The 25,147-nt window shown below is 37.7% G+C and overlaps 1 protein-coding gene across 11 annotated transcripts in view; it reads left to right on the forward strand.

Annotated features, from left to right (window-relative positions):
* Positions 1–25,147, forward strand: part of PTPN13 (protein tyrosine phosphatase non-receptor type 13) — a 236,756-nt gene that overhangs the window by 85,685 nt on the left and 125,924 nt on the right. For all 11 annotated transcript variants that reach the window (XM_088836450.1, XM_088836452.1, XM_088836454.1 and 8 more), the window contains 3 exons: positions 7,969–8,034; positions 9,079–9,264; positions 14,634–14,721. In XM_088836450.1, coding sequence (XP_088692576.1) covers positions 7,969–8,034; positions 9,079–9,264; positions 14,634–14,721 — 340 coding nt within the window. The remainder of the gene's footprint in view (positions 1–7,968; positions 8,035–9,078; positions 9,265–14,633; positions 14,722–25,147) is intronic.

A 25,147-nucleotide genomic window follows, 5' to 3' on the forward strand; every position in this document is an offset into this window, starting at 1 on the left:
TTCAGCAATACATGAACCGTGAACTCCCAGATGTTCAAGCAGGTTTTAGAAAAGGCAGAGGCACCAGAGATCAAATTGCCAACATCCGCTGGATCATGGAGAAAGCAAGAGAGTTCCAGAAAAACATCTATTTCTGCTTCATTGACTATGCCAAAGCCTTTGACTGTGTGGATCACAATAAACTGTGGAACATTCTGAAAGAGATGGGAATACCAGACCACCTGACCTGCCTCTTGAGAAACCTGTATGCAGGTCAGGAAGGAACAGTCAGAACTGTACATGGAACAACAGACTGGTTCCAAATAGGAAAAGGAGTGCGTCAAGGCTGTATATTGTCACCTTGCTTATTTAACTTCTATGCAGAGTACATCATGAGGAACGCTGGGCTGGAAGAAGCACAAGCTGGAATCAAGATTGCTGGGAGAAATATCAATAATCTCAGATATGCAGATGACACCACCCTTATGGCAGAAAGTGAAGAGGAACTCAAAAGCCTCTTGTTGAAAGTGAAAGAGGAGAGTGAAAAGCTTGGCTTGAAGCTCAACATTCAGAAAACAAAGATCATGGCATCTGGTCCCATCACTTCATGGGAAATAGATGGAAAAACAGTGGAAACAGTGTCAGACTTTATTTTTTTTGGCTCCAAAATCACTGCAGATGCTGATTGCAGCCATGAAATTAAAAGACGCTTACTCCTTGGAAGGAAAGTTATGACCAATCTTGATAATATATTGAAAAGCAGAGACATTACTTTGCCAACAAAGGTCCGTCTAGTCAAGGCTATGGTTTTTCCCGTGGTCATGTATGGATGTGAGAGTTGGACTGTGAAGAAAGCTGATCGCTGAAGAATTGATGCTTCTGAACTGTGGTGCTGGAGAAGACTCTTGACAGTCCCTTGGACTGAAAGGAGATCCAGCCAGTCCATTCTAAAGGAGATCAATCCTGGGTGTTCATTGGAAGGACTGATGCTAAAGCTGAAGCTGCAATACTTTGGCCACCTCATGCGACGAGGTGGAAAAGACTCTGATGCTGGGAAAGGTTGGGGGCAGGAGGAGAAGGGGACGACCGAGAATGATGGCTGGATGGCATCACCGACTCTGTGGACATGAGTTTGAGTGAACTCCGGGAGTTGGTAATGGACAGGGAGGCCTGGCGTGCTGTGATTCATGGGGTCGCGGAGAGTCGGACACGACTGAGCAAATGAACTGAATTGAACTGAATTTTCTCTAGTTAAGAAAAAATTTTGCACAAGTATTTATGAATTCTTTCTGCAGGGTATTTAAAATCCAGAATTGAAAAACTGCTTAATAGGTGCACAAGTGCTTTTCTGACTTGCTGAGGGCTTTCCCAGTTTGCCCTGCGATGTCAGAATACCCAGACAGTAAATCTCCCATGCATTTAGGTACAACTGTTAGATCCTGAGTTTGGGAAAGTGATTGAAGCCTCCCTATTATTAGGCTAGGTGTTCAGAATCAAGTGTTGGAGATGTGATGGGCATTGTTCCATTCCTACAAAGTTGCCAACTGTATTCTGACATCTTGAGAAAGAGGATAGTAAGGGCATTTCATAGTTTCCTGACTTAAGGATATGCCATTTTTAACTTGTTCTCAACAAATGCTTGCTATTGATAGTATATGAAATTTTTTTTTTAAATATATGATACTTAAAGCCTAGCTTGTGAATAATAATGAATACTTAAGATTTTGACCCATGAAAACGTTTCCTTCATTCAGTGAAACTTGTTTTGTAAACTGTACTTATTCAGTTATATGAAAACAAGTTTACCTTACCACGAGCTGTATAAATAGACACTTTGCATTTATTGCCCTAAAATTTTACTTTTCCAGATGGCATGCCCCTTTATTTAAATAACTAGACAAGTTTATACAGGTCACACGAAGCTTTTTGATTCTCTGGCTTTTCCCTTCAGTGAGTAATTGTTTACTTCCTGCTTGCTTGGCACATGGTTAATTTGGCAGTTCTTTTGAAATCATTTTGTTTGGACTAGAACCTGAATCAAATTCTCATTTTGTTTTCTCGTCAAGATTACTGGACGTGCACCAGGGATTTGTCCTGTATTCCTGGTGAACTAAAGGCATCTTAGGTTAAGTGTTTATTTTCACTAACTTACAGTTTAAGTATCAGTAATTATGGTTCCTACCAGACAGTAGAGAATCCGCCTACAGTGCAGGAGACACAGGAGACCTGGGCTGGATCCTGGGATTGGGAAAATCCCCTGGAGGAGGGAATAGCTACCCACTTCAGTATTTTTGCCTGGAGAATTCCATGGACAGAGGAGCCTGGTGGGCTACAGTCCATGGGGTTGCAAAGAGTCAAACACAACTGAGCTACTAACACCTTTACCGTATCTATACTTCTTAAATGCAAAAGTCATCTTTAGAAGGATAATATGAGGAAACAGCAGAAACCTCAAATGAACTTGTTTTAAAGACCAAATGCCTTTCACCACACTATACTACATTTATTCTACATTAATTCTTACTAATCCACCCTCTCTCCCCTCCATTTGTTCCCGTTTATCCATAAATTTGAAAGTATTGTTATTATACACAGGCATTTGAAGAAACTCATAGTCCAACATTTAATAGAGAATTAAATTAAAAATGTAAATGCTAGGGTTGTAGAGATATCATCTCAAACCCACTAGACTGACCACTATCAAAAGAACAGAAAATAGCACATGTTGGTGAGGATACAGAGAAGCTGGGACTTTAATTTATGTTTCTGGGACTGTAAAATTGTGTAGTCATTATGAAAAACAGCATGGCAGCTCCTCAAAAAAGTTAAAAATAGAACTGCTATGTGATACAGCAATCTCGCGTTTGGGTGTATATCCAAAAGAACTTGGAGCAAAGTGTAAATGGCAGGTATGGCATAGAACAGGTGTGGCATAAAGTTCTCACACTTTATCCTGCATCAGAATTACCAGAAGGACTTGATAAAACACGGACTGTAGGGCTTACCTCCAGGATCTCTGATTCAGTAGATCCGGGGCAGGGTCTGAGAACTTGCTTTTCTCTCAAGTTCCCAGTGGATGCTGATGCTGCTGGTTGGGTAATAATTCTTTGAGAATTCATGGTATAGAGCTGAAAGCTAAATACAATGATACTTGTTAAATGCTTAGAACAGTCCCCAGCACAGAGTAAGTACCCACTGAGTATTATCTGTTACTATTATGTTAAGTGCTGTCCTAGGTCCTGGGCTAAAATGATGGATAGGACAAAGTCATTTCATTGATAGAGTTCATATTCCAGCCCATTATAACTGTAAAGACAAAAAACATATTTCTCTTTCCCATGGATTATATTGGCTCTTTCAACTCTGTGTGTGTGTGTGTGTGTGTGTGTGTTTTAATGTCACATTTTCTTGTATCTTTATCTCTGACTCCTGCCTTTCCACAAGTCCACTTAATTGCCTAAATTTCTCAAGTCATCTTCCCAAGTCCAGCCATTCTATCGTCTCCTCTTCAGCCCTATTGCCAGGGCTATGGTAGGGTCCCCATTTCCTTTCTCTTGAACTTTTATCATAATCTTCTAACTTATTTCTGCTTCTTGACTATTTGCTCAACTGCTATCAGATTAACCCCTCTGATCATGTCTTTTTTTTTTTTTCTTCAAAAACCTGCTGCTTTTTTTACCCAGTTAAGTACAGATTCTTTTGCAAAACCTAGGAAACCTCTCCAGAGTTTGATTCCAACCATATTTCAACTCCTGTCTTTCATATGCAAAAGTTGTAGTCAGTGATTATTAAACAGATTCTATGCTTTGTGGCTTCCCTCTTTTGTATAACAGTGCCCTTCCCCATTTCTGCAAACTCACATGCTAAGTACCAACCGTTCTTCCAGTGACCATCTCTTGAGGACATATATTCAACACTATATTAGGCCATAGGTTTACAGAGATATTGAATAAGAAATAGTCTTTGCCCTCAAAGGGCAAGTAGTAATTAAGTATCAGTAATGGGGAGACAGACAAAAAGCAATTATTAATAATAATAATGAAAATACAAGGATAGTAGGTCTGTTTAGAATATTAGGAGAACACAGAAGGGACACATAACCTATATTCAGGCTCAGCTTAAATTACCCTGCTTTAAACGTCTTCCCTAATCAGAAGTGATCTTGTCTTTTTTGGATTTCCCTAGTACAAATTTACCATTTCTTCTTTGTTTGATTCATACATATATATTCTCTCTCCCTCTCTCTTTCTCTCTCTCTCTATATATGTATATATATATATCTCATATTTGGATATTTTTTAAGCAGGAGTCTCCAGAGAAACCAGATCAGTAGGGTGTGTGTGTGTGAAGAGAGACTTATCAGCTCATGTGATTATGGATACTGACAAGTCCCAAGATCTGTAAGATGAGCCAGCAAGCTGGAGACCAAGAGAGCAGCGTTGTAGTTCTGGTCTGAGAACCAGGAGAACCAAGGGTGTAGTTCCACTCTGAAGGCCAGAAGGCTCAGGGCCCAGGAAGAGCTGATATTTTGGATCAAGTCCAAAGGCAATAAAAAGCTGATGTCTTAGTTTGAAGGCAGTCAGGCAGAAAGAATTCTTTCTTACCTGGGGGTGGGCAAACCATTTTGTTCTATACAATGATTGGATGAGGACAACCCATATTGGGGAGAGCAATCTGTCTTGCCCACTTTACCAATTTAAATGGCACTTTCATCCAAAATGCTCTCCCAGAAATACCCAGAATAGGGTTTGATCAAATAACTGGGCATCCAGTCAAATTGACACATTATAGTATATATATAGATGATCAGCAAATGTATTAAGTTTATAATCTATTTTTTAAATGTTATTAATCTTATATAATCTTATATAGTCTTATATGTTATTAAAGTAATTCAGTTCACATACTGACAAGTAAATATAATAAAGGATCTTAAAGTACTATCAATATCCCAAAGAACCACAAATCAGAATTAATACATTCAGTTCAGTCCAGTCACTCAGTCGTGTCCGACTCTCCACAACCCCATGAATCACAGCACGTCAGGCCTCCCTGTCCATCACCAACTCCCGGAGTTCACTCAAACTCATGTCCACAGAGTCGGTGATGCCATCCGGCCATCTCATTCTCTGTCGGCCCCTTCTCCTCCCGCCCCTAACCTTTCCTAGCATCAAAGTCTTTTCCAGTGAGTCAACTCGTCGCATGAGGTGGCCAAAGTATTGCAGTTTCAGCTTTAGCATCAGTCCGTCCAATGAATACCCAGGATTGATCTCCTTTAGAATGGACTGGTTGGATCTCCTTGCAGTACAAGGGACTCTCAAGAGTCTTCTCCAACACCACAGTTCAAACAAAAAATGATGAGCTGCATACTCAAATATATGTCTCTTAATATATTAATTAAGAGATTTTTTAAATTAATCTCTTAATATATTAAGAGACATATATTTGAGTATGCAACTCGTCATTTTTGCTAAAGGTATGAAAAATGTTTTTCACGTATGAGTCTCTTTGAAAAGGTGTTCCCATATGAGGTTCCTTGAATTCTAAACAGAAATGTGATACAAATAGTCTGCAACATGTTGCCTTGAACTTCATGCACATTTAATTGAATTCACCAGGCAGTGTATTGAATATCTATTATGTACAAGTTGTGTCAGTTGCTAAGAGGGATATTAAGATGTATAAAAAACAGGGCTCCCTCAAGGAAGACAAACAAACAAATATCCTAACTATGTTGGAGGTAGTATTACTTAACTGTTTCATTAGAGATACAAATGAAATGAAAACTGTATCATATAAGAGAGAATGCTTTATACTGTTGGAGAAGATTTGTATAGCATTCATAATAGATAACAGCATCTTTAGGCTATCAATAATGGGTAGAACTTTTATTGACAGATGAAGAAAGAAATTCTTGGTAGGAGGAACTGTTCAAAAAAAGCTGGAAAAGAGAAAGATTGGTTTGCCAGCAGAGAATTATCTTTTAGTTCTGAAGTGTTTAGGTGCGATAGAGAAAGGAGTGAGAAGAGAAGGAAGACTGAAAAATCTTTTTGGAAAATGGAGATGGAGGCAAGTCAGAGTGAGCCTTGTGTATCATAAAGAATTCGGAATTTGAACATTGGGAGCCATGAAAATATTTTAAAAGAACAAACTTTTTCTAATCTGTAATTTAAATGCTGTGAGATTCTAAGGATATCCAGTTTTATATGTATTTATCTCATATATATCTAAAGAGGTTTGAGACAGTTTGTATAATTAAAAAATACAGATGAGAAAACGACAGCAAAATGGAAAAAAAAGAAAAGACACTGGAGATGACACTGCAGTAAGATGGCTGCAAACAAATTGTTTGTGGTAAGATTATTCAGTTCTGGGAGAGCTGGCTGAAAGTTTAGCTTTGAATCTCTTAACAGGAGAGCTGGAAAATGATTACTTAGAAGGATTAACTGTCCACTGTTTAGGTCGATAATGTTGCTTCCTGTTTCACCAGGGGAGAAAAGTAGAAGTAATCAGGAGACTTCTCCCAAGATCCCATGACCAGATTACCCACATAAATTTTCATATTCTTTGCCTCCCTGCTTCATGAGAACTGGCTGTGCTCCTCTGTGAAGCCGACTGCTTCATCTGCGCGTTAGCCTCCACTTCCTCTTGCTTACTCATCAGTGCTCTCCCAGCTGTCTCCCCTCTCCTGCAATTCCAGTTTTCCCTGTTCTATCCATACTATCAGCATAAAAATATGTTGTCATTTTTCCAATCTTTAAGACGCAAACAGACAAGGAAAAAGGAACCTTTTCTGACCCAGCTTTTTTCTCCATGTGCTACTAATCCATCCATTCTTGGTAAGAAAAGTGCTAATCAAACTGTAATGAGATTTTTTTTCTCTTTTCAGTTCAGCAAACAGCTTCATAACACATTCTATGGATAAGGCTTGTGGGAAAAAAGTCCCATATATTGCTGTAGAAATGCAAAAGGATAAAACTTTGTGGGGGGTAATCAGACAAAAATGTATCAAAACTACAGATGATTTGCTCTTTTATTCATAATGTAAGAGAGTCCATTTAAGAGGAATACTTGCATGTACAAAATGACAGATCCAAAACTTTGCTAAAACGTTATTTATGATAGCAAAAGTTTAGGAAATTTCTAATTGCCGATTAGTGACAGATCAGTTAAGTAAACAATACAGTAACCACAAAATATAGTTCTATGCAGCAGTGAAGAGTTAAGAGATTCAAAGCTAAGGAGATTCAGTGCCATCGCTAAACATTCATTACCTGTCTTATTAAAACTGCAAGGTGTTGAGTGATTTTTTTAAATTTCTGACCTTTTGTAAAAGAAATGGAAAGTCAGACTATTCATATTCTCTTGAGTTTGCATAAAGAAACTTTAAATAAGAAATGGGGGAGAATGGATACATGTAAGCTATGGCTGAGTCCCTTAGCTGTTCACCTGAAACCATCACATGTTAATTGGTTAACCTCGATACAAAATAAAAAGTTTAGAGTTAAAAAAAAAAGGACTGATAAAAATGATTACTCATAGCAGACAGGCTGAGGAGTTGGAAAATAAAATGATCATTTCCAGTCTTATTTTCTGTTTTAAGCTCTCACATACATTTTTAATTTAATTTATTTTTAATTGGAGGATAATTGCTTTACAATACTGTGTTGATTTCTGCCATACATTAGCATGAATCAGCCATAGGTATACATATGCCCCCTCTCTCTTGAACCTCCCTCCCACCTCCCACCCGATCCCACCCCTAGAGGTTGTCCCAGAGCACCAGATTTGAGCTCCCTGTGTCATACAGCAAATTCCCACTATCTGTTTTACATATGGTAATGTAAGCTCTCACATTCTTTTATGCAGAATATGAAATGATGGTTTTCTCAAATCATGTGTTACATTTTCTTTGGAGCAGAAAAGTCATGAATACTTGCTAGATTAACTTTTTACCATAAAATGATTTTTTTAAAATTCTATTCCTAGATCCATATTTATTCTCTCGGAATGACATTGTACTGGGGAGCTGATCATGAAGTACCTCAGAGCCAAGTAAGTCAAGTCATCACATTTGTACAATATTATACTTTTTAAGAAGCTCTTCTGTGTATTTAGGTGTTCTATAGTGTGTTGTCAGACACAGCAGCATTTCTATACTGGTTGTTCACAGCAGGAGGAGAAGGGGATGACAGAGGATGGGATGGTTGGATGGCATCACCAACTCAATGGACATGGGTTTGGGTGGACTCCAGGAGTTGGTGATGGACAGGGAGGCCTGGCATGCTGTGGTTCATGGGGTCGCAAAGAGTTGGACACGACTGAGCAACTGAATTGAACTGTTCACGTTAATAATGTCTACTCTCAGAATGAAATAATAAAGTACTAAATAAATTATTTTTCTGAGAATGTTCTTAGAAATATAGAAGTCACTGGAGGACGTTATGGCAACCCACTTCAGTTTCCTTGCCTGGAGAATCCCCATGGACAGTGGATCCTGGCGGGCTACAGTCCATGGGGTTAGACATAGCTGAGTGACTGAGCACAAATACACACCTGTGCTTCAACAGTTCAGTGAAATATAGCAGCCTCTTCAAAGTCATAGCAAGAGAGATAGGAGTCCCCTTTATTTCTTCTCATTTAATGACTGATAAAGGTGCTGGAGAAGACTCTTGAGAGTCCCTTGGACTGCGAGGAGAGCCAACCAGTCCATTCTGAAGGAGATCGATCCTGGGTGTTCACTGGAAGGACTGATGCTAAAGCTGAAACTGCAATACTTTGGGCACCTCATGCGACGAGTTGACTCACTGGAAAAGACTCTGATGCTGGGAGGGGTTGGGGGCGGGAGGAGAAGGGGACGACCGAGAATGAGATGGCTGGATGGCATCACTGACTCTGTGGACATGAGTTTGAACTCCGGGAGTTGGTGATGGACAGGGAGGCCTGGCGTGCTGTGATTCATGGGGTCGCAAAGAGTCGGACACGACTGAGCGACTGAACTGAACTGGAACGGTTCCTGTGACTCTGGAAATGGTTTGTCTCCCATCCGTTCGATTTACCCTCACTGATCAACATGACCTTTTCTTTCTTTGTCTTCAGCCAATCAAGCTTGGAGATCATCTCAACAGTATACTACTTGGAATGTGCGAGGATGTGATTTACGCTCGGGTTTCTGTTCGGACTGTCCTGGATGCTTGCAGTGCCCACATTAGGAACAGCAATTGCGCACCTTCGTTTTCCTACGTGAAGCAGTTGGTAAAACTGGTTCTGGGAAATCTTTCTGGGGTAAGCCACAGTTCCAACTGGTACATATAGTCATACTTTAAACTTTAGTAGCATTTCACGAGATTTTCTTTAAATATGGATTGCGTTTCTCCATGAAGACTAGGAACAGGAGACTGAATTTCTTTCGAACGTTAGTTGTTTATTTGAAACAGTACTTAAAATAGAAGCCCACTGCAGTAATTTACTCTTCTAGATTTTATGAGAATTTGTCTTTTTTAATTTTTTAAAATAAAAAAATTTTTAATTGGAGGATAGTTGCTTTACAATGTATTGATTTCTGTAGTGCAAGAGTTCAATCGTAACTATATATGTATTTATATAGTTATAGGGAGGGAATATATATGTATTCCCTCTCTCTTGAGCCTCTCTCCCACACACTCCACTAACCTATCCCACCCCTCTAGTTCATCACAGAGCACTAGGCTGGGTTCCCTGTGTTATGTAACTGTAATACTAGCTATCTGTTTTATACATGGTAGTGTATATAACGCCAGTGCTCTTTCTCAATTGATCCCACCCACTCCTTCCCCCGTGGTGTCCATAATTCCTTTCTCTACGTCTGTGCCTTTATTCCTGCCCCACAAATAGTTTCATGAGTACCATTTTTCTAGATTCTGTGTATGTGTGTTAATATACAATATTTGTTTTTCTTTTTCTGTCTTACTCCACTCTGTGTAACAAGCTGTAGGTTCACCCACCTTGGTTCAGCTGATTCACAATTGTTCCTTTTTATGGCAGAGTAATCCCACTGTATCCCAGAGTATCCCACTGTATAATGTACCGCAACTTCTTTAACCATTCATCTGCTGATGGACATCTAATTTGCTTCCATGTTCTGGTTATCGTGAATAGTGCTGCAGTGAACACTAGGGTACATGTGTCATTTTGAATAGTCTTATTTTAGAACTTCATTCTAGCAAGTAATATGGAGTCACAGCATGTTAAAGCTAAAAATGTCTTCTTGCCTCTTTTCTTACTTTTTTTCCTATGGAGCTTTCAGTAAGTGAGTCTATCTACTGTGAAAGCCGTATGGACATGCAGCATGGGTTTTAGAGTCATTTACATGCGGATTCAGTTGCTTTAGACCTCTTTCTTGACCACTTAGTCTGGACCTCTTAGTATTTCTACACCCTCCCCACCTTATTTGGACATTGGCTTCTGGTGTGTGAGGGGGGATACATGCTTGCATTCCTACTAGATTAGTCCAAAACTGGGACTACCTTTATTTTCTCGCTTGTCTTAGATATGAAAAATCCCAACACTAACAGTCTGTATATCCAGTAATCCCTCCACTGTATTTCTTAAGCTGTATGCTATCCTATTTGCCATAGATTGGCCATCCTTTGTTGTTGTTTTTTAAGGAAATTCTTTTCTTTCTCTTTTCAAAATAATTTTTATTTATTTATGTATTTATTTTTGGCTGTGATGGATCTTTGTTGCTATGCAGGCTTTTCTCTAGTTGTGGCAAGCAGCGGCTACTCTCTAATTGTGGCGCACGGGCATCTCATTGCGATGGCTTCCCTTGTTGCTGAGCACGGGCTCTAGGACATGTGCATTTCAGTAGTTGTGGCTCGGGGGCTCAGTAGTTGCAGCTCCCGGGCTCTAGAGTGCAGGCTCAGGGGTTTAGTTGTTCCACAGCATTTGGATCAGGGATGAAACCTGATCAGGGATCAAACCCATGTCCCCTGCATTGTCAGGTGGATTCTTTACCACTGAGGCATCAGGGAAGCCTTCTTTTGATTTTTGATATTTGATCTAGATTTGAACTTTATCTGCTCTTACCCCTTAAGTTACGGTACCTTGAGTTCCTCTCTTTTATGTAGACTTTGGATAGACTTGTCACTGTCACACAGTGTTCCTGCTGACTTCCTCTTAGTTTCTCATCCCTAGGGATTTAGTTCTGCTAAATGAAACCTTAACCAAGATGTTGCATGGCTGGCGAGGATATATCCAAATTCCACATGCTTTGCCAGTTGATAAGAAACAGGTTCATAAAGTCTTCTAGGCAAATGGTTTATAAAGTAGACTCCGAGGAGCCTTTGAAATTCTGTAGTGAGAGGAATTGAGGTAGTAGAGGCTAAGTGAAGAGGGTTCTTAGCTGTGTGTTTCCCTGTCTTAACTAGGGCTGATTGATTTGTTTGTACTGCTATGTGTGACTTTTGTTTTTTCAAAACAAAGATAAAGATACTAAAAACTTAGGAAAGCCCTGTATCCCAGAGGTCCCCAGCCTTTTTGGCACCAGGTTTTGTGGAAGATAGGTTTTTCCACAGTCTCAGGCAGTGGGGAGAGTGATGATTTGGGGACGATTCAAGTCACTACATTTATTGTGCACTTTATTTCTATTATTATTACATCAGCTCCACCTCAGATCATCAGGCATTAGATCCTAGAGGTTGGGGACCACCACTCCATTCAGACCAAACTATCCTACATATTTTGAAATACATTTTTGTTTAAAAAAATTTCTCTATGTTCAAATAGAGTTGAGGGAAAACTCTTTAAGGAACATTAAATGTATATTCACTGTAGAACTTCTCAGAGCCTTTAATATACTAGGTTGTATTACTAACCATCAAGAGGGAAAGGCACATAGGTGAAACATTTCCCAAACTTATTTGAGCCTTCTTTCACAGGTCTTCTCATAATACTGATGTTCTGTGAAAACTCCCTCTGAGGAATGATCTGTACTAACTCCTTCACTTTATAATTTACCTATTTCTATTTTTGCTTTTTTTTTAAGAAACATTTTGAAGATTTTTTTTTTTTTTTTGGCTGTCCTGGGTCTTTGTTGCTGTGTGGGCTTTTCTCTAATGGAGGCCAGTAGGGGGCTACTCTTTGTTGCAGTGCATTGGCTTCTCATTGGGGTGACTTCCTTTGTTGCAGAGCATGGGCTCTAGGCATGAAGGCTCAGTGGTTGTGGCGCGTGCGCTTAGTTGCCCCGCAGCATGTGGGATCTGCCCGGACCAGGAATGGAACCCATGTCTCCCGTATTGATAGGCCATTGGACGCCCAAGGGCATCCTGTGTATTTCTTAAATTGAGACTCACAAAACTTATGTGACTTCCGTTTCCTATTAATCAGTCAGGAATTTAAGAGCTATCAGAGTTTGAGGGAAAAGGATACAAGTAATGACTGAGCTGAAAAAGAGCGCTTTAAACTAGATCCCAGAGAATGATAGAAAGAAAAGGTAATCCAGGCAGACGGAAGTAAACTTGGATCAGTGCCCTGAGATGGGAAAGAGCAGAACTTTCAAGGAACAGCGGTAAGTCTGACACAGGATGTGCTATGGGACTTTTTAGTGGGAGAGAAGCATAGAAAGGTCAGTTGGAGTCAGCAGGGAGAGAGCTCACCTTTCCAGAGGCAGGTTTCAAAGTAGAAATAATAACACTCCCCTCATCCATTGCTCTTGAGAGTCTCCTGGACATCACCAGACAGAAGTAACTCTCATAGCTACCATTTTTAAATGTTGAGTTTGTTTTGTGCTGAATGACTTATGTGTTTTTTTCATATTTATTCACCAAAATAGCCCCAGGTTACAAGAGAGAATTTCATCCTCCTTTTAGAGAGAATGAAACTGAGGCTCAAATAGATGAAATAACTTGCTGTGGCCACATACATGGTAAATGACAGAGACACAATTGGAATCTGGATCTCTCTGACCCTAAAGCCCATGCTGTTAGCCAGCATGCCCCTCTGAGACTGTCATTCTCCCCAGTAGCTGATAGAAAGACTTAGTCTTTCATCCAGGGTGAAATTCACTGCAAGTGTCCGTAATCCTAACTCACTTAAAATTAAAAAGAGTCATGTCTGACTCTTCGTGACCCCATGGACTGTAGCCCACCAGACTTCTCTGTCCACGGGATTTTCCAGGCTAGAGTACTGGAGTGGGTTGCCATTTCCTTCTCCAGGGGATCTTCCTGACCCAGGGATCGAACCTGGGTCTCCCACATTGTAGGCAGACACTTTACCCTCTGAGCCACCAGGGGAGCCCTTAAAATTAATTAGCCTAGAGTAAAAGTCAGTAGGCCAGCTTACTTGTCAGTGTTCTTCCACTGATTTAATCTTATAACATGTTTGAATGCAGTTTTACTTACCTGTAAAATAGTAGTAATAGTACATACCATCCACCCATATTAGTGAGTGGTTGTAAAGATAATTATTTCAATACTGATGAGCTGCTTCAAGGTCCTTAGAAATTTGCTATTTCTCCCTTTATTGTAATGTGAAGTTAATAATAATATATACCACATAAGGTTTTTTTGATAGTTAAATAACATTAAGTATGTAAAGCACTTAAGGTGGTACCTGCCTTATAGTAATTGTTCAGTAAATGTCGACTGTTATTAATAGTAGTGTTCCTGCAGGAATACCCAAAGATGATACAGGATATTGTCTCTTCTGTTACTGATAATACAGTACAATGTGAACTAATATATAATTGAAACAATACCATCATTTCAGAAATATTTCCATGTAAGTCTTCTTATAGGTGGGAAGCATAATGCCTTCAATATACTATCTTAAATGGATTTTTAATTCATATTTAAACAAGTTTCACTCATGGAGAAATATTAAAATGTGTGTGTGAACAGATAAGTCTGCATGCTCTTGGTGCCAGAGTTAAGTAATTTTTCTTTACCATTCTCTCTTCTTATATTTATTTCTTGAAGTTTCTATTCTGATTGACCTTCTGAATAAACTCAGTAGTAGTCTTAACATTTCACCCCTTGTAATGTGGAATTTGATCTAATTTGACATGCTTTATTTTAAACAGGTACCTTCAGTTGAAGTTATTAAAGTTTAAGACTACTTAAACATTTAGTTCTAAAAGAGTCTCAAAAGAGCATTGATTTAAATTTAATTGTTATCCCTCAATATATCCATTTAGTTTAAAGCGTATTTCAAATGTAACTTATGGCAGGCAAAATCTAGAAAATTATTTTCAAAAATAATTTAAATCAGCACCCTCAATGCATAGTTACAATCGGAAGAAAGCTTTATTATACCAGAATTAATGTGGTTTTAAAATTTTAATCACACTTGAGAGATGAAAGTAGTTTGGAGAAAAAAGAATACTTCAAGTTTATTGCTTTGAAATGGAATTCATTTTAACTAACTTTGTTCCCTAGTTAGCAGATTAGGCTTTGATAGATGTTTTTTGGTTTGTATTTCCTGAAGATGAATTGGCCAGAACTAAACTACATAAATCTTATCCAAGGAATGTGTATTAACAATAGTATATGTGGAGTGTTTTTACTCAAATATTACAGCTTCCAAAAACTATCTAGGTGGTGTCATTCTGTAGACACTTACCATGAACAAAAGGGAGATTCTTTAGTCAAACTTGACTTTTGATTACCTGTGTACAGACGGATCAGCTTTCCCGTAGCAGCGAGCAAAAGCCTGATCGAAGCCAGGCTATCCGAGACCGATTGAGAGGAAAAGGATTACCAACAGGTAAGAGTGTGTTAACAGAAAGTTTTTAGACTTTAAATTTGTTACTATTTCCTTTACAAAATCTTAGTTACCCTAGCTTGGAAATCTGGTAATTATGATCATAATCATAAGTGTGCAAAGTAGAGGCATTGAACAGGTAGGTACACTGGATGTATTAATACATAAATCCTTGATTGTTATGCAGAAAATGTTAATGAAGTCAGGACACCCACAGTATATCATTTTTTCCCGACATTGTTATTATAGCAATAATATCTTTATTTACTTTATCATGATATTTTATATTAAAAATACATTTTAAAGGATGATAAAACACACAGATTTATGAACATAAATGTTACTAAAGCAGAAGTTTCAGAAAACAACATTATTCTTGTTGCATGCTATTATTTTCTATTTCTTTTTTTGAATACTAATCTCAACCCACTAAATTGATTTCATGACCGATGAATTTCATGTCTTGCAGTTACCAAATACTGTCTTAGGTTATACAATGCTTAGTAAGTAAAAACTTATGAAGAGTGGTTTTGCTATTTGCCAATAGCATTAGATAATTATAGGGTCTACATAGTTATTAAATTTATTTTTTTAAGGAAATGAATACAAAATCAGATTCAAAACACATGAAGTAAAAGTAGAAAAAATAAATTTTTTACATGAAAGCTTATTTTTCAGTGTTAAGTTTCAAGTGTGGTTTATTTATAAAATGACATTTTGTTTTTGCTGATTATCTTTGTTCTGTTCTCATCAAGCAATATTGATAATCATGGTCATTTAAACATTAACAAAAATGTTTTGTGAGTGAAATATTTTGTCTTAAGTCTAGGAGCTGGGGTAAAGTAAATGTAAATATTGCTTAAATATATTCTAATATAACATACTTATTGAAATAGATTAAAAATTAAGATGTTTAACTATTTAATTAGATCATCAGAACTCAGCTATGAGAAACTCTCCTTGTGAAAACCAAAAACAGACATTTGATTATCTGGACTAAGCGTTTTGCAAAATTCAGAACTCTCATGTCTGAGAGGGACACATGTGCCCTAAGCAAGTGTGCTGGTTACTTTAAGTCAAGAAAAGCAATAAGATTGTTTCTAATGGGAGTTGGTGATGGACAGGGAGGCCTGGCATGCTGCAGTCCATCGGCTCGCAAAGAGTCGGACGTGCCTAAGCCACTGAACTGAATGGAGTGATTCTGTCGTGGTGCTGTGAGTTACGTGTCTGTTTTGGTGCTTTCATTTTACTTATTGTGAATAGAGATTTTTTTTTCTGAAAAGGCACCAAGCTTTCATATCATCAATATAATTAATTTACTTCGAGTTGCATGAAGTTATGTTTCTAATACATACATTATTAGTTTATGCACGGATCAGAAAAGAAGGCAGACTTTAAATTTAAAAAAGTATTTTTAACCCTTTTTCTGTTTTCTTACAATACTTACATCCTCAAATATATATATTATATATAATATAAATATTTATATAAATAAATAAAATAAATAAATATTCCTCAAATATATGTGTATGTGTGTGTGTGTACAGATATATAGACACACCTTCCTCTCATAGGTAAAAGTCTGTTTTCTTTTGTCTTAAAGGAGACTAGGATTTGAGATATAGTGTGAACCTTGGTGCTAAAAATAACAACACTTTGTTAATCCATCAAATTTTCAATCAGTCCCCTGTTTTGGAAATAAATGAGTCCTTTTTGAAGGGACATGATGAATACTTCAATCAATGAACATTAGATTTAAAATAACCAATGTTTTAATTTATTATCTATTTCTTACTCCTTCCTTCTCTTTTCTCTTACCTCCCTTTCCCCCCTGATCCTTGCTTTCTTATTTCTCTTTTATGTACTTTCTCTTTTTGTAGTTCCCTATCATCTCCTGCTTCAAAGTGGCCATGTTATAAAATTGAAGTTTGTATGCTTGGTTGTTACTTGTTGATTTAGTAATTTTAATGCTTTATTATTGATGATTAATTTTTAGAGATAGTTTTTTTTAAAAACTAAAGCTCAGTTTCTTTAAGAATAAAAAATGTTCCTATAAATATGAAACCCCTCATTCTATCTCTATACATCATAAATTTATTGAGTCTAAAGAAAAAGATCACTTTGTCATATTTAGTTTATCAAATTTTGAAAACTAACAGATGTTAACATAATTTAGTTTATATTACTTTCAATGATTCAGTTTTATTTTTTCAGACATGAGTTATTACATAATATTTTAGAAGTAGCAATAAAGATTCAACTGAATCTATACCAACTCTACAATATACCTTTTTTTCTGGTTAGCTATTTTTTAAATTTTTATCTCATATTGGAGTATAGTTGATTTGAAATATATTAGTTTCAGGTGTACAGCAAAGTGATTCAAAGGTATACATATACATGTATCCATTCTTTTTCAAATTCTTTGCCCATTTAGGTTATTCCCATTAGGTTAGATTAGAGAGTGTTGAGTAGAATTCCCTGTGCTGTACAGTAGGTCTTTGCTGGCTATTTGTTTTATTTATAACATATTTGGTTAGCCAAAATGTTCATTCAGGTTTTTCCACATTACAGAAAAACCTGAACAAACTTTTTGGCCAGCCCTGTACTTTAAATAACCAGTTATTTACTTGTCTTAGATAACTCACTCAGTCATGTCTGACTCTTTGCGACCATGGAATTACAGTCCATGGATTTCTCCAGGCCAGAATATTGGAGTGAGTAGTCTTTCCCTTCTGCAGGGGATCTTCCCAACCCAGGGATTGAACCCAGGTCTCCCACATTGCAGGCGGGTTCTTTACCAGCTGAGCCACACTGTTTATGAAAGCCATATACAAAATTAAGTTTTCTAGACATGTATATATTAGAGATGAGGAAAGTCTACCAAATTAAGCACGTTACTTTTTGTAGATGTTAAATAAATATTTGTTGATTGAATGAGTATGAGAAAGTTAGATATAATAACATGCTTATAATATAATTTTAATGGTTCCAAAAATATATGACACTCTTGATTGTTTTTTTAGATAACTTATTTTAAACATTAAGTTGCATTCAAAGTGAAAAGTAAACTATAGTTCACTATTTTGGCTATAACAACAAATATATCAGAAGTTTTAAACCAAATTATTAATGCCTTTTGTTTATGATTTTGTGTTTATAATGTTAAAACTTAGTATTATCGTGTAATAGTGCTTAGAATTATTATGACTGATAGACCGTTGAATGCAGATAATCTAAAATTGACTGTAATAACTTAAGAAAATTTACAGAGAAATCTTTAAATAGTCTATCCATTGATTTTAATTCTCTAATAATCTTATATCCTTATTGGAGAATAAAATGTCCCCAATATCGAAACTCAAGAGAATTTGTAAGGAATTACAGTTTGTCAAACAGAATAAACCTGAATGAGTTCCTTTAATTTACGGTAGAAATAGAGGTTCTGAAACTGTAGCCTTTTTTTGGACTGTGTGTGTGCATGCTCAGTCAGGTCCAACTCTTTGCGACCCCATGGACTATAGCCTGCCAGGCTCCTCTGTCTGTGGAATTTTCCAGGCAAGAATACTAGAGGGAGTTGCCATCTCCTACTTCAGGGGATCTTCCTAACCCAGGGATCGAACCCTCTGGAGTCTCCTGCATTGGCAGGTGGATTCTTTTACCACTGAGCCACCTGCAATAGCCTTTGTTGGATCAGCTATAATGAGAGAGGATTCCTCAGTTCATCTTAGCCATTGCTTACCACAATAGTAATAATGCTCAAAGGCTCTTTTAATTTATCCTTAAAAATTTATAAAACCACATCTCAAGGACAGAATTAATATAGTATACTAATTTATAGGCATTATCAGACAGAAGAAGTTAGGAGCTAATAGTGGCATAAACTTATATAATAAAAATCTTTTTTATATTAACTCGTAAAGAAGAAATATTCTTCTATGACAGTGGTATTACTTTGGGGCAGTACCAGTTCTTAACTGTCGGTGGTCACTTGGGCAAAGCAACCTTGTCATATCACGTTAGTAGTAAGGCATTCACTTTGATGTAGATGAACCTAAAGCCTTTATGTAGTGATAACTATAGTTTATTCGGTTCCTGACCACTATTCTCAATAAATAAAATGTCAAGATGGCCAGTGAGACATAGAATTAGATTAAAAGAAGTGGACAATTTTAGAGATAATGCCTCATACCTAAGTGATTTGATTGTTCAATTAAAACATACCAATAAAATTTTTCATCTATGAGTAAATGAACATAAAAAGTCTCTCCTTATATCTTACCTGAGATCTATTACAGAAGCTAAGCCCTACACTAGTGGGCTGTGTGCCCCTACTTCATTATTTAATACTGCCAGGGCACTGAGTAAAATGGCTGCACTAAGCAGAAAGAAATCAGACATTTCCTGCCAAGTGAGCTTAAGGTAGAAACCTACACCTTGATCGGATCAGCATGATAGTGGTCCAGAACTCGGGCATACTGATAATATCATGTTTCTTTTTTTTTTGTACCTGATCACATTTGTGAGGACAGGTGGGGAATCAGGGAGCCTCTTTTAATACTGAAATGTCATTTTGAAGTTAGCTTCTAAGAGGTGCTGTTTGAGTCTGTGTGTGAGGGGAAAGATGAATGATGCTATCCCATTAAGGATAATGTTAATCATAAATAACAAAAATAGTTAAAACAGTGTACTTTACAAGGATGGTTTTTTTAATTTAATAAATGGAATATGTTATATTATGAATACTCTTTATGATCTTAAAATCTTTTATTCATACCTCTTCAAAGTTTATTGTTTGCTCTTTACTTTTTAGCAAAATACATACTCTCTGAAAGGAAAATGTTTGTGGTTTCATTTTAAATTTGAATACTTATAATTGTGTGTAATCTAATGTTGTCTGTAAATTCTTTGAACTCAAAACATCCTTAAGAAATGGAAAAATCTACCTACAGTGACTACTTGTTCTGAATAACTTGATTTTTTATTATAAAATCTAAAACTTTTCTAGGAGATCTTTTGACTTCTGTTTTTATGATTTTTCTCTCAAAAGGAGCTTAAATTCTCCCTCAGTAGATAATTATATGCTGAGAAAAATAAAGCAGAAGCAAAAAAAAAAAAAAAGAGGCAAAATTTAGAATTTTATGCTGCTACTTGTTCAGAATAGCTTATGATCATGCAAATGGGTTATTTTATTTATCCCATCCTCTCTGAGAAGAATGCGTAGCAAATTAAATCCACATTTTCGTCGATGAAGAAAGTGAGAAACAGAAATTAAGTGGCTTGCCCAAGCTCATGGATTGAATGATAAAGCCAGAATTAAAACCCCATCTTTTAACAGTAATCTTTCTGGTAGACTGTGCTACTTAAGTTGGCTTAAAAACACTTCGTTAGTTATATATTCATTCTGTTCTACAAATGTTCTTTTGAAATTTCTTTTATCGGGAACTGGAAATACAGAAACAAGTAAGACGTGGTCCCTCATGGTATTATTCCAGTTAGGGGTGGAGGTGAGAAAATGAGTAGGAATGATGGCAGATATAGAATATAATGGATAACTTTAATATAGCTAGAAAAATGTCTTCATAGAGGTCCAGCATGCTCTGTGGGTTTGGTTGAAGGAACTTCTAACTCTGCCAGAATGGGAAAATACCACAGACGGCTCCTCTTGAAATCTTTTAAGAGTAGCTACAATGGGTATTCCTTTCAGAAATACCGTTAGTTAAGTTTCCTGTGATCAAAATGAGTAGTAAGGATAGCTATTGAAAGTGAAAGTTGCTCAGTTGTGTTGGACTCTTTGCAACCCAATGGACTATATAGTCCATGGAATTCTCTAGGGCAGAATACTGGGGTCGATAGCCTTTCCCTTCTCCAGGGGATCGTCCCAACCCAGGGATCAAATCCAGGTCTCCCACATTGCAGACAGATTTTTTACCAGCTGAGCCACAAGGGAAGCCCAAGGATAGCTATTCAGTTCAGTTCAGTTCAGTCGCTCAGTCGTGACCGACTCTTTGCAACCCCTTGATTCACAGCACGCCAGGCCTCCCTGTCCATCACCAAATCCCGGAGTTCACTCAAACTCATGTCCATCGAGTCGGTGATGCTATCCAGCCATTTCATTCTCTGTCGTCCCCTTCTTCTCCCGCCCCCAGTCCTTCCCATCATCAGAGTCTTTTCCAGTGAGTCAACTCTTCGCATGAGGTGGCCACAGTATTGGAGTTTCAACTTTAGCATCAGTCCTTCCAATGAACACCCAGGACTGATCTCCTTTAGAATGGACTTGTTGGATCTCCTTGCAGTCCAAGGGACTCTCAGGAGTCTTCTCCAGCACCACAGTTCAAAAGCATCAATTCTTCAGCGATCAGCTTTCTTCACAGTCCAACTCTCACATCCATACATGACCACGGGAAAAACCATAGCCTTGACTAGACAGACCTTGGTTGGCAAAGTAATGTCTCTGCTTTTTAATATGCTATCTAGGTTGGTCATAACTTTCCTTCCAAGGAGTAAGCGTCTTTTAATTTCCTGGCTGCAATCAGCATCTGCAGTGATTTTGGAGCCCCAAAAAATAAAGTCTGACACTGTTTCCACTGTTTCCCCATCTATTTCCTATGAAGTGATGGGACCAGATGCCATGATCTTAGTTTTCTGAAAGTTGAGCTTCAAGCTAACTTTTTCACTCTCCTCTTTCACTTTCATCAAGTGGCTTTTTAGTTCCTGTTCACTTTCTGCCATAAAGGTGGTGTCATCTGCATATCTGAGGTTATTGATATTTCTCCCAGCAGTCTTGATTCCAACTTGTGCCTCTTCCAGCCCAGTGTCCCTCATGATGAACTCTGCATATAAGTTAAATAAGCAGGGTGACAATATACAACCTTGACATACTCCTTTTCCTATTTGGAACCAGTCTGTTGTTCCATATCCATAGCTATTAGGTATACTTAATTAATGATTTCAGTGCTTTTTATTGCTTGTTCAATAAAGTAATTATAACAGCCTGGGCACATGTTTAGAAGCTCTGGAAAACAGCTGAATAAACTGCATTTTATATAGTGTCAAATATGGGAGGTGGCACTGGTGTTAACAGCTGATGGTTTTCACTGGTGTGGTAGACTTAAGCATCTAATACATGGGCCTAGAATGCCATGATTCTCCTCATTTATATGGCCAGATTCTATATTTAAGCTCTAATTCTGAGTTCTCAGATTAGTGAAATTTTTTCCCTAAGTACTTTAGCATCACAATAGCCATGATACTATTCTGCTGTGTATGATGCCATATGTATTTTATCTACCTGTGAAGTGTTAATGAGGCAATTACATATCTCATGTCATTGAAGATAGCAAGCATCACTGACATAACAAAATGCATTAAGACTCCTGCCGGTTAGGAATATGTGATTTAAGAATAGTATGTTTGTAACCAGCTGAAACCTACTTCTCTGTGTCCTTTCCTCCTTCAAAAAGTCATCCCACTGTTTCTCCCTTTAATAATTTTGTAGCTCATAGCTCTTACAATTTTACTTTAGATCATCTGTAACAAGTATATACGGATCACTTTGGACGTTATTTCACACCTCCACAACTTTTTGGCTGTTTTCCTGAAGAGTGTCAATGCCTTCTCCCTCCCCTTCCCACCATCTTACTTTCTCATTCCACTTCCTGTATCATCATGCCTTTCTTTGTCCTCTTGGCTACTAGAAGAGACCTTAATCAGTGGTTCAAAATCATCCTTTGTAAGTAACAGTCATGAGATCTTAGGTTAGTTGTAATATGATTTTCAAACATACAGAGCAAAATGAGTCATATTTTATAGAAACAAAGTAGGAAGTTAGTGTGAACTTTTTCAAAAAAATAAATCAAAGATTGATATTTGTGTAAACTTTTAAGTGAGTTATTTTCATTGTAATTTTGTACTACCCTACAGAATTTAAAATGATAACTTTCTGGATTTTTTAATAAACATGAACTGAAATATTTTTATATCTACTAATTTTCATAAGGGCCTCCCTTGTGGCTCAGCTGGTAAAAAATCCACCTGCAATGTGGAAGACCTGGGTTCCATCCCTGGGTCGGGAAGATCCCCTGGAGAAGAGAAACGCTACCCACTCCAGTATTCTGGCTTGGAAAATTCTGTGGACTGTATAATCCATGGGGTCACAAAGAGTTGGATACAACTGAGCAAATTTCACTTTCATTTTCAATTTTCATGAAGACAATAAAAGCTAACATTTATCAAGTAGTAGTAATCTAAGATCCACCTTATTAGCTTTTAGTTTTAAACTTCATATGGCTAGTGAGAAGACATGGTTCTTTTAGAATACCATGGCCCATTTATATATTGCTAATAAATACTAATGTCCTAAAAGGAGATGATAATTTACTTGTTACAAATAGTCTCATGATATGTCAGTAGTGGTCAGGGTATCTTCACTGAAGAAGTCATAAGTAAAACTATAGAATGGGAAACAACCACAAAAAAGGTCTAGAAGAGACCACTCAGGGAAGAAAAAATGGTATATACAAAGGCCCTAACGTATAAGAGACCTTAAAAGAAAAACCCGTGGCCTGGATGGAATAAAGAAAGTGGAGATGAATCCCTAAAAAGGATTCAAGTTGCACGCCCAGAAGGAGTCTAAATTGTATTTGGAGTGCAATAATTATGCCTTTGAGACTTATTAAGAATAGTGATTTCATGGAATGCACTTTTAAAAGATGGTTCTGGCTGTTGAGTGGAGTATCAGTTCAGTTCAGTCGCTCAGTCGTGTCCAACTCTTTGTGACCCCATGAATCACAGCACACCAGGCCTCCCTGTCCATCACCGACTCCCGGAGTCCACTCAAACTCACCTCCATTGAGTCAGTGATGCCATCCAGCCATCTCATTCTCTGTCATCCCCATTCTTCCTGCCCCCAATCCCTCCCAGCATCAGAGTCTTTTCCAGTGAGTCAACTCTTTGCATGAGGTGGCCAAAGTATTAGAGATTCAGCTTTAGCATCAGTCCCTCCAGTGAATACCCAGGACTGATCTCCCTTAGAATGTACTGGTTTAGTGGATGCAAAAAGAAGCAGGGTGACCATTGCAGTTATCTAGTCACGTGGTAATGTTAATTGGGAATAAGGGGATTTCAGTAGCATTGGAAATAATCACATGGAGTAACATATCTCTGAGAATTTAGGTAGCCAGCACTTTCTGATGAATTTAATATGGGGAAAGAGGGAGAAGAAGAGTTTCAGGAGGGTGCCCATATTTCTGTTTTGAGCAGTCAGCTGAATAATAGTGCCACTGATCCAAGTTGGAAAGAGTGGGGTAAAGGGCATCTCTGGGTGTGGGAAGCATAAGGTTAGTTTTAAGCATGTTCGCTTTGAGGTGCTTCTGAGATACACGAGTAGAAGTTCCAGTTTCTGTTTCAGATTGGAGCTCCCAGAAGAAGTCAGTGCCATGAATATAAATTTGGGAGTTGTCAATATATGGATAATATTTAAAGCCTTGTTAATAGAGTGAAAACAAGATTCTGAAAGTGACACCTGAGGAGAACCAACAATTGGATATCCAGTAGAGGAAGAAAAAAAAGACTTAGAAGGAGCTGTCTGAGTAGGAAACCAGGCTTGTAAGAGAGGAAAGTGATTCCTTAAGGGATTGTTCTCACTGTTAGTTGTCACTGAGAAGTAAAATACGAATGCAAAAGTGTCTACTGCATTTGGCAATATGGATGCCATTAGTGATAACATGATGGGAGCTACCAATGGAGAGGAGCTGGAAGTTTACTAACGTGGGTAGAATAATGAATGGGAAGTGAGAAATTGGAGACAGCAGTAACTAGAGGGGAATGTGGTCAGAGGGGAGAGCTTTTGTTTAGTTTGTTTTGTGATAGAGATATAAGGGAACGTTTGTATACTAATGAGAAGGACTCAGTAGAAATGAGAGACAAGGAGGATGGAAGCAGAGCCGGCAGAAGTTAACCAAAGAAGCAAAATCATTGATAAAAGCAAGAGGAGGGGGGAATAGAACACATATTGGGAATTGGCCTTCAACTGGTAGGAAATTTCGCCCTTTGAGACCGTAGGGAAAGATTGCCGAGAAAATAGATATATGGAATTAGTCATGGAACAATGAAGAAGCTCTCTTCTGACAACTTCTTTTTTCTTGGTGGAATATGAGGCAAGAGCATCAGATAGAAAGTTAAGGTGGGAAAGAATGAGGAAACGTGAATCCGTCATTGTGAAAAGTGAGTGATGTTGAGTGTCCATCATGGCTGACCATGAATTTATGTTGCTGCCAGAATACTTGTTTGATTTTCTCCAAGGTTAGACTCAGCTTGGTTGCCAAGATAGTAAAAGGAAGCAGATTGTTGAGCTCATGTATGCTTCTATGATTCTTAAATCCTTTTGATTCTTATTTTTTATCTATTATATTCTATCAACTTTTAAGAA

This window comes from Moschus berezovskii, chromosome 5 (assembly GCF_049115385.1).
Source record: "Moschus berezovskii isolate FMDL1 chromosome 5, NW_MosBer_1.0, whole genome shotgun sequence".
NCBI classification, from domain to species: Eukaryota; Metazoa; Chordata; class Mammalia; order Artiodactyla; family Moschidae; genus Moschus; species Moschus berezovskii.